At 34.1% G+C, this 11,208-nt stretch overlaps 1 protein-coding gene across 1 annotated transcript; it reads right to left on the reverse strand.

Moving 5' to 3' along the window:
* Positions 1-1,395: 1,395 nt before the first annotated feature.
* On the reverse strand, positions 1,396-9,104 carry LOC141554154 (uncharacterized). Its single transcript, XM_074285752.1, has one exon. The coding sequence runs from the start codon at positions 8,369-8,371 to the stop codon at positions 7,244-7,246; it is 1,128 nt and encodes a 375-aa protein (XP_074141853.1). The 5' UTR covers positions 8,372-9,104; the 3' UTR covers positions 1,396-7,243.
* Between the last annotated feature and the right edge of the window lie 2,104 nt (positions 9,105-11,208).

Consider the following 11,208-nt stretch of genomic DNA (forward strand, 5'->3'; position numbering starts at 1 on the left):
CTGTCCCTCCATTCACAGCCCAAAGCCAGATTCAAGGCCCCAAGATTCCCAAGGGGCCTCCCTGCCTCCCTTCCTCCAATGCATTGCTAAGCTCCAGCCAAACTGATTGTTTTTTCTCTAAAGCACATCTAATCCTGTCACCTTGCTGCTCTGACTCCCTCTCACCTCCAGGAGCAAACTTAAATTCCTCATTTAAGGCCTTTTCTAACTTGGCCTGTGCCTACCTTTCCAGCTTTACCACACCTTACTCCATTCCGCAGTATCCATCATCAAACATGGCACCCCCCTCTCCCATCTCCACATCTGTGCCCTGCCTATTCCTGTCTGAAATGCACAGATTTTTTACCTCTTACTTTTCTTTTTTCTTTTTTTTTCTTCTTCTTCTTCTTCTTCTTTTTTTTTTTTTTTTTTTTTTTTGCTGAGGCAGTTGGGGTTAAGTGACTTGCCCAGGATCACACAGCTGGGAAGTGTTAAGTGTCTGAGGTCAAATTTGAACTCAGGGTCCTCCTGTTCTCAGGGATGGTGCTCTATCCACTGCGCCATCTAGCAGCCCTACCTAACTTTTAAAGCAAAACTTGAAAAGTAAATACAGACAATGACAATCCTCTTAAAGAATTGGTGGGTTAACACTTCCTAGCTGTGTGATCCTGGGCAAGTCACTTAACCCCAATTGCTTCAGCAAAAAAGAAAAAAAAAAATTGTGGGTTAAAGAACAAATTATAGAAACAATTTTATTAAAGAAAGTTACTATTATAAGACAACGAACTAAAACTGAGGGGATTCAACTAACGAGGTTCTTGGGGGAAATGTGTATGAGTAAATACATATATACACTTATATTTATACATATACATATATAAAGCAATAGATATTTCCCCAAAATAACCTGATTAGTTGAACATATATAAAATATCCTATATAACATACATGAATGTATACACATATACATATATGTATATATGTATGTATATGTGTGTGTGCATTTGCGTTATATATTAATCATTGTACTAATAAAAGGTAAAAGCAAAACCCAATACACAATTTTTATATATTCCAGCGGAATTTATTGAAGGATTTAACTTACAAATCTTGAATGTAAAACGATTTCAAAGAGTACAAAAACTGCCAAGGCACCCTGAGGAAGATTCCTCCACATTCAAAGTTTTTTTTTTTTTTTTTTTTTAAATATGCTTAACTTTTTTCTACCAATTTAATAAACTACAAACAAATATTTTAATGAACAAAAATATAGTAAAATGTATTTTAAATTTAACAAGGTAGTAAAATTTGTGTCTGCTTTCCTCTGAATTTTTTCCTTCTCTATCTATATATATTTTTTTGTTTTAGTGGTTTCATTCTCACTAAAATAATCCCTCCCTATATAGAAACCCTCCCTTCTAACAAATAAATATAGTTTAAAAAATCAATACATTACTCATATCTGAAAACGCATCTCATTTAGCATTTTTAGTCCATCATCTCTCTATTCAGAGGTAAGAGGCCTTCTTCATCATTGGCCTTCCAAAGCTATTAATGGTCACTGTGTGAATTATATTAGTAACAAAAACAAAAATCACATGATTACATCAAAAGATGCAAAAATAGCTTTTTGACAAAATACAAACACCCACATTAAAGAAAAATGAAGACAATGGGCCTTTCCTTCACAAAATAAACTTTATCTAAAGCCAAAAGGTAGCATTGTTTGAAATATAAAAACACTAGAGGCCTTTTCAGTAAGATTAAAGGAAAAGCAAGACTGCCCATTGTCATCACTAATTTTATATAGATCAAAAAAAGTAAGCTATATTTAAAAAGACAGAAAAAGAAGCTGAGTGAATAAATATAAGCAAAGAGGGAAAAATATCATTATTTGCAGATGATATGATAGAGTTTCAACTAAAAAAACTAATTGAAACAACTTCTGTCCAATATCAAGATACAGAAAATCTTCTCAAAATCTTCAGCATTTCAGTATGTTATTAACAAAACTCTGTAGGACTTATAAAAAGAAGTTTCATTCAAAGTATCTATAAATGTTTAATATCTATGGGAATCCATCTACCAAGTCACATTCAAGGCTTGCATTAATACAAACTAAAAAACGATCTTTACAGAAATAAGGGGAGACTTGATATTATTTGTTTATGGTTGGGCTGCATTTTGTGTTAAGTAAATATCCTAATCTATCACCCTTTCTTTGCCTCTTCAACCTTTTGAGTTGTCTTCTAACAATATCCTACTATTTGGCTACAATTTCCAACTTTCTTCTGGTTTTGTTTATTACAAAAATATCAAGATTGATCTGATTCTCCCTCTTCAACAAGAACTCCACTTAAGCACTGGCAAGGATCTTGCAATTAGACTATCAATAGTCAAATTAATATTTATTGATGGATCATCATATTTTCCCACCACTCACAGCAAATGACCAAGGGTCACTTTTCATTTTACTTTCTTTCCTATGTTGCTGTGGCCAAAACAATTCATTACTAGATAATGATATGAGTTATCCCTGAATCCAGTACCTGTAATATTAGATCATAATGATTATAATTAACATTAAAAAAACAAGAATAAGAAAAATATAAGGCATACAAGTGAAATAATTTTATCTTGAACTATTTAAACAAGTAACTAACAATCAAAAATGGATAATGGACAACAGACAAATCAATATTAACTATAAGAATTTTACATAGAAGTTAACTCAATGTAAGTTAATTTGTTATAAAGCTAAAAAAGCACACTCAGTCCATTGGTCAGCAAACCTCTGACCAAATTAAGAGTGAGGGCAGCCAAAACTACACCAGGCCAAAATATGACTTGATTTTAGAAGTATTACAAAGAAAAATGATGGACATTTCTCAGGGATATGGTCTCATAAAGCAGAGAGAGGCAGAGGAAGATAAAAGTTTGGCATGATATATAACTAAGCAAAGTCACCCAAAGTACATTTAAAGTAAAAATGTAAGGAAAACAAATAAAAAACAAATTGAAAAGATCTATTACATTTGTCATAAAAATGTTTTTGTCCTTCAAAAACAGTGGAATCATCTCACCCAAATGCTACCATCACAAACTTGGGTGTGCTCATAGGAGAGAGAAAGAAATGAGAATAAAGAGAACAAAGATGGGAAAATTGGGGAGCCCAGACCAAGTACACACTGAGGAGATCTGTGGTAGAAATGATGCAGTTGTGTCATTGGAGGATCTTAGAGTAAGATACCAAAGCAATGGAAAAATCTAAAATCTTATTAAAACTGAAAAAGGGACTGTGAGAAAGAACATCAGGAACTACTAACCTACATACCTTCCCTTCCAGTTATAGAGAATCTTTATAAGACTCCTCTAGGTGACTCAGTTATTCAAAAAACATTTCTTAATGTGTTTTTTTTTGGTACCACACACTCTGTTAAAGGGCTGAGGGTAGGGACTACCCTCAAGGAATTTGTAATCTAATGAAGTCAGAAAGTATGACAAAATATGAATTAAGAATGCAATGAATGAGGATATTACTAAAGATTAAGGAGACTCTGGCAAGCAGTCCTCAACACTGAACCACATCACTACCATTTCACAATTAACTGAAAGATAGATAGAATTTGGAATCCCACTGTTCAAAAGTATTTGATCAGACAGAACAAAATGCTACCTTACAGCCACAAGAGGTTTTCCACCCATAAATCAAAATCATCCTAAAGATAAAATAACAGAAGTAATACTGTTCTACAACTCTATCCTCATAAATATCAAGCAAGAGAGATGTATTTTTGCCAAAACTGCCACCATGATGCAGGAGATTAAATATAAAGTTGAAAAAGGGATGTCTTCCAGTTGTTCCTGTTTATAGATAACACTGGGCTAACTGAATCAAACCTTGGGATACTACATGCAGTCCTCTGGAAGAAATCAGTTATCTTTCCATCCAAATAGGAAAGACCAAGTAGCTGAAGAATGTTTGCTATCCAAATGTTTGCTATGCAAATTAAAATATGCATGTTGATAGTAACCTATAGAACTCATCCAACAGTAAGTATATTTGGAGAAAGATTATACAGATGGATAGAACCAAAGTTGTCCAAAAAGAGAAGGTGCTGGATTGCCAATGAGAAATTACAAAGCTTATATTATCAAGCTTCCCATGAAAACAAAGGCCCATTTTTATTAAAAAAAAAATTACTGTCAGGCAATAAAATATGGAATAATAAAAGGCTCCAAGGAATTAGATATGAATATCATACAGAGGGCAATAGAAAGGTCCAAGGTAAGTGTGAACAAGGTATAACTAATAACCAATGAGAAGCTCCAAAGAACAGGAATAAAAGATGTCAGCAATGAATCATGATGGGAAAAGATGGATTTGTCACCATCAAGGGGAAGGGATGATAGATGAATAAAAAGTGCTTCGTTGGTGCACTCACTGTGTCCAAATTCAAGAAATGACTTCAGATAAATAGGTGGATTCACCCAGGCCAACTTCAAGGAGAATAGATTATGATCCACACTAACATGTCAAACTGCAGACGCTCCAAGTGCAGCCTGAACCAGACTAAAATGTAATTGGGAAATGTTTAAAAAACTAAATACAATATGGATAATGTTAATTTGTGGTTTTCTAAATCACTATGGAGGAACTTTCAAAAGTCATTTTTCTCTCAAGGCTGTTGGGGAAAAAATCTGACATAATACCTCCTCAGCATTGAATAAAGTATGATTTCTTTTGATGAAAATTGTTTGATGTTAATGGAAGTAAAGAGTTCTCAAGCATAGTATTCCTGAGATTTGTGCTAGCTGCCATTTTTATTAATAGTTGGATCAAGGTGTGCTTATCTAATTTGCAAATGCAACAAACCTGAAAAGAAAAGCTAAACACTAGGATCATGGAGTCAGTATTCAAAAAAGCTTGACCTGCTAAAACAGGGCTGCTTAAACTTGCTTGAAAAATTTTTACAAGACTGGGTATATAGGTATGCAAAATAGCTATGCAAATCAAACATTTACTGGTATTAAATCATAATTTTGCAACCTCCATTCAGTTACAAGACCCTATATGGGATCATGACTCACAGTTTGGGAAGTTGGGTGCTAGACACTGGACCAAATTGAATCATATGAAATATAGTGGGAGTAAATGAAATGTTTATCACATCAACTTCATAAGGCAGGGCTAGAGTGCAGTTTCATCTGATAAAAGTCAAGAGTTTTCATGGGTGAAAGATCCAAAAGGAGTCAAATAAAGTAAAACTACAAGCAAAGAAGACTAATTCAATCTCAGGATTGAGTATTGGGCATGTCATATTATTCAGAATGAGGACAGTGCCATTGTTCCACTGTTCAGACCCCATCTATCCAAAATATTCTCATTAGTTTTGTCACATCTTTCATCTCTAAAATTCTCACCATGAGACCAATGCTATCCTGACTGTTGAGTCCATTAAATGTCCCTGTATGTCAGTCTTGTTGGCACATTCTATATTCTTTCCCCTTTTCTATTTTCAGTTTTCAGCTCTGTAAAATCAAATTAATTGTGATCAAATCAATATTACCAATGCTAGTAGGAAAAGGATGTCAATTCACAATTCAACTCTATGATCCTACTGTGTTAGCTTTCCTTTCCAGGTTTGTTCTGTCTGCAAAATTAGATAAGTATGCCTTGATCCAATTATTAACAAAAATGTCAGCTAGCATAGATCTCAGGTTCTCTTCCTTCATTAACATCAAACAGCTCTCATCATCACTATTCAGTGCTGAGGAGATAATATGTCAGATTTTCCACAACATCAATACTCAGGCCAAACAACTATTCCAAAATGCTACTCCCTTGTATATATTTTCTTCCCCGGTAAAAATATAAGTTCCCTGGGGGTAGAAATATCTCTTCTTTGTATTTATATCTCTAGTGCTTAGCACAACACTTAGCATTTAGGAAGCCAGTAACTAATTAATTATAACCAATGATTTTTCATTCATTCATGTTATATTTTAAGAAGATAAATGACAAGTTTGAGTATTAAAAAGAAAGCAAAGAGGACAGTGACATGATAATTTAAGTTATATGTAGTTGGGGGGGGGGAGGAAATGAGGATGTTTCTGCAGAAAACTAAGAGAAGGCCTTATGGCTGATGTCAAATACATGATAAGTTGTCAAAAGAAAGAAGGATTAAACATGTATTTGGCCACAGAAAGCAAAGATAGGAAACATGAGAGAAAGTGCAAAGAAGCCCATTTTGACTTAATATAAGGAAAAATTGAATTATTAGATTAATCCAAAAGTGGAGTTCACTCCCTTAAGGAAGCAATGAACTCCCATTAATTAAAAGTCTTAAGACAAGAATTAAATAAAAATTTCATCTTGAATAGAAGATTCATTTTCTGAAATAAAATGTGATCAAATTACCTCTGAGGCCCCTTTTAATGAAATTTTCAGACTATGAACTCTTCTGAAGTATTCTTTCCATCAAACTTACAGGTCTGATTCATTAATATAAATCAATGATGGACTTTCAACTATTCTTACTACATTCATGGAGATTCTCACCCAGATAAATTATCTGAAGTCAAGTAATGTGATCCCCCTAATTGAAGTTTTTCCCAAGTATATTTTTTTAAAAATAACCTCCACAACAATTTTATGATGTATAATAAAGGTTATGGCTGAACCTGGAGGCTTTCCCAATTCATTATAACCAGAGAATTTTTTTCTCTAGTATAAAGTCTCTTATAGGCCTCCAGGTTTCTATTCTGTTTTAGTTATGCCATACTCATTACATTAAATGTGATGCCTTCAGTGTGAAAGCTCTGATTCATGATAAGTTTTGTTTTCTCATTCAGCCTTCTTTACATTTCATACACTAACAAGGTTCTCTCCATCACTGTCTCAAAGTTCCTCACTATTCCATGCCATTTGAAGAGTTTTCCACACTCATTATAGTAAAAATAAGATTTCCTAAAAATATTAAGATTTTTTGGGCATACATTTTTCACATTCATTAGTCAGAGGATTCCTACCCCACAGAATTCCATGTTTCTTAACTAATAAACAGTACATATTAAATGACAAAGTTCTCACCAATGCTTTACATCCAAAGCATCTCTGTCAACTGTTTTTTTTAATGTGCAGCACAGTTTAACTTCTGACTATAAGCTACTATCATTCAATACATTTCCTTCTAGTACAGATTTTCTCATGTGTATTAAGGCTGTCCTTAAGTCTGAAGGCTTTCCCACATTGATTACATGACTATGGCTTTCCCCTAATATGAACCCTCTTATGTGAATCAAGGTTTCCCTTCCACCTAAAAACTTTCCCACATTCATAACATTCATAGGGTTTTGCTCCAGTATGAATTCTCTCATGTTGCATGAGATATGAGCTCTGCCTGAAGCCTTTCCCACATTCATTACATTTATAAAGTTTCTCTTCAGAATGACTTATTTGATGTTTCAAAAGACCTGAACGGAACCTGAAGCCTTTCCCACAGTCAATGCATTCAAAAGGTTTCTCTCCCGAATGAATTATTGTATGTTCTTTAAGGCCAGAATTGGTGTAAAAGGCTTTTCCACATTCATTACATTCAAAGGGCTTCTTTTCAGTATGAACTATCTTATGCATTTTAAGTTGTCTTTGCTGTGTAAAGTCTTTGCCACATTCATTACATATGTAGGGTTTCTCTCCACTGTGGATTCTCTTATGTACATAAAAATTTGCCTTAGCACTGAAGGCTTTCCCACATTCATTACATTTATAAGGTTTCTCTCCAGTATGAACTCTTTGATGCTCAGTTAGATATTGTTTCCTGCAGTAAGCTTTTCCACACTCATTACATTTAAAGGGCTTTTCCCCAGTATGAACTATCATGTGTTTTTTAAGGTGTCTCTTCTGACCATAAGCTTTCCCACATTCATTACATTTGTGTGGTTTCTCTCCAGTATGCATTTTTTCATGTTGGCCTAGAGAATGTTTCCGGTTGAAAGCTTTCCCACATTCATTACATTTGTAGGGTTTCTCTCCAGTATGAATTCTTCGATGTTCAATTAGGTATTGTTTACTACAATAAGCTTTCCCACATTCATTACATTCAAAGGGATTCTTTCCAGTATGAGTTATCTTATGAGTTTTAAGGCGTCTCGTCTGACTGAAGGCTTTCCCACATTCATTACATTTGTAGGGCTTCTCTCCAGTATGAATTTTTTCATGTTGGCCTAGAGAATGTTTCCAGTTAAAGGCTTCCCCACATTCATTACATTTATAGGGTTTCTCTCCAGTATGAATTCTTTGATGTTGAGTTAAATATTTTTTGCTGCAATAAGCTTTCCCACATTGATTACATTCAACAGGTTTCTTTCCAGTATGTATTATATTATGCATTTTAAGGTGTCTCTTCTGAGGAAAGGCTGTCCCACATTCTTTACATTTATAAGGTTTCTCACCAGTATGAATTCTTTGATGTTCAGTTAGATATTGTTTGCTGCAGTAAGCTTTTCCACACTGATTACATTCAAATGGATTCTCTCCAGGATGAAGTCTTCCAAGTATATTACATTCATAAAGAAAATCTAGTGGGAGGAAAGGTATAAATATTCAATGTGGTCTGTGACATAAACAAAAAAGGAAGCAAGACTTCAAAGTAAAATCAAAGAAAATAAAACTAAATAAGAGGGGAAAGCTATCCCATATTTTAAAGTTGCAAGATGGAAGAATGTGAAGAGAGAGGGAAAAGGGAAGGACCTGAATAACTAGGAATAATTATCAGGCATATGGCTAATCCAACAAAGTGTGGAATATAACTATGAAGGAGAAACTGATACTTCAAGGAACCATTGTGCAATTTCATAGGTGCTGACAGGAAAGAGATCATTTGTTAAATGTCAGAGGAAGAAGAGATAAATAGAGTTGGTTAGAGCATCCTGACCATCTGTTGATGACATTAGTCATAGAGATATAATTACAGACTTTTATGTACATATAATCTGAGAAGTGCCAGAGAAACTCCCAAGACTGGTCAATAAGATGATTATTCCCCAATTCTAATGGTTTTCATAAGGAAAAATAATATTTCCAATAGGAACTGAGAAAAGACAGCAGATTATGAAGTCCTAGGCAAAAACTATGCAAGAAGGAATGATGAGAATACATGCACCTAGAAACTTGAAATTCTAACTGAAAAGATTTTAAACTAAAGGGGAAAATAAGGAGGAAAATAACTTCTATAACTCTAAAAAAAACTAGATATCATAAAGAGCACACACAATATAGGAGGAAAAAAAGTAATAAATGTGGCCACTAATGCATAGAGACAAAATCCAACAATAAAGTTCATGGCTTCAGATGTCTCCATAAAAATAAATTAATATGGAGATGGAGCCAAGATGGTAGAGAAAAGGTAGTAAATCATTTGAGGTCTCCCCCAACTCCTCTGAACACTCAAATAATGCAATAAAGAAATGCAATAATTCCTGGAATAGTAGAATCCACAAAAGGACAAGTGAAGTAATTTTCCAGCCTAAGACAAGTTAGAAAGTTGGCAGAAAAGGTCTGTCATACCTGGGTGAGGGTAAAGTACAACCAAGACAAACCAGGCCCCATAAACCAGGTATAGGCCATGGGAATCACTGCTTCCAGAGTTTTCAGCCTACAGATGGTAGAGGGGTCCTTAAATAGAAAATTTGGCCAAATGGGAAAAGAGGCACAAAAATTCACTGAAGGAAAAAAAAAAACTCCTAAAAACTAGAATTGGCCAAATGAAAAAGGAGGTACTAAAACTCATTGAAGAAAATTATTTGTAAAAATCAGAACTGAGCAAATGGAAGTTAATAACTTTATGAGAAATTGAGGAACAATAAAACAAAACCAAAAGAATAAAAAAATTTAGTACCTCATTGGAAAAAAATGACATGGAAAATAGATCCAGTAGAGATCATTTAAAAATTATTGGACTACCTGAAACTCATGCTCAAAAATGAGCCTAGACATTATCTTTCAAGAAATTAGCAAGGAAAACTATCCTGAAATTCTATATCACCTCCTGAAAGAGGTCCCAAGATGAAAATTCCCGGGAATATTATGGCCAAATTCTGGAACTCCCAGGTCAAGGAGGAAAATATTATAAGCATCCAGAAAGAAACAACTCAAGTAGGGTGAAGTTACAGTCAGGAGAGCAAAAGATTTAGCAGCTTCTATATTAAAGAGTCAGAAGCTTTGAAATACAATATTTTAGAAGGCAAAAGAGCTGGAATAACAACCAATTATCACCCAGCAAAACTGAGTATAATCCTTCAGAGGGGAAATGGATATTCAATGAAATAGAGAACTTTCAACATTGTTAAATGGAAAGACCAGAGGTGAACAGAAATTTTGATTTTCAAATACAAGATCCAAGAGAAGCATAAAAAGGTAAATAGAAAGGGAAATCATAAGGGAATTAATAGGGTTACATTCCTACATGGAAAGATGATACTTGAAATTCATAAGAGCTTTCTCATTTTAGGGCAGTTAGAAGGACTACATATAGACAAAGGGCACAGAGGTGAGTTGAACATGAAGAGATGATCTCCCTTTGCATTCAAAAAATTAAGGGGTGAGAGAGGAAAGTTTAGGAGAACTGGAAAGGGAGAGGTAGAATGTAGTAAATTATCTCACATAAAAGAGGCAAGAAAAAGCTTTTTCTGTGGAGGGGAAAAGGAAGAAATTAAGGGGAAATGAACGAACTTATTTCTATCAGAATTGTCTCAAAGAGGACATACACATTAATATGGTATAGAAATCTATCTTACCCTTTAGGAAAGTAGGAAGGGAAAGGAATATGAGAAGGGGGATGGTGATAGACAGGAGAGGAAATTGGGAGAGGCAATAGTCAATAGCAAAACATTTTTGAGGAAGTACAGATTAAAAGGAGAAAGAGAATAAAATAAACATGGGAGGATGGAAATAGGAGGAAGGACAATACAGTTAGCAATTATTGTGAAAAATTGTGAAAAAATTTGAATCAATTTTCTCTAATAAAGGCCGATTCTAGGATATATAAGGAGCTAAATCAAATTTATAAAAATAAGAGCAGTTCCCCAACTGACAAATGACCAAAAGATAGGAACAGTTTTCAAATAAAGTAATCAAAGCTATCTGTAACCATATGAAAAAAAATGTTTAAATCACTACTGATTGGAGAAATGCAAATTAAAACAATTCTACCTCATACTTATTAGACT

The sequence above is a fragment of the Sminthopsis crassicaudata genome, chromosome 2 (genome assembly GCF_048593235.1).
Source record: "Sminthopsis crassicaudata isolate SCR6 chromosome 2, ASM4859323v1, whole genome shotgun sequence".
NCBI lineage: Eukaryota > Metazoa > Chordata > Mammalia > Dasyuromorphia > Dasyuridae > Sminthopsis > Sminthopsis crassicaudata.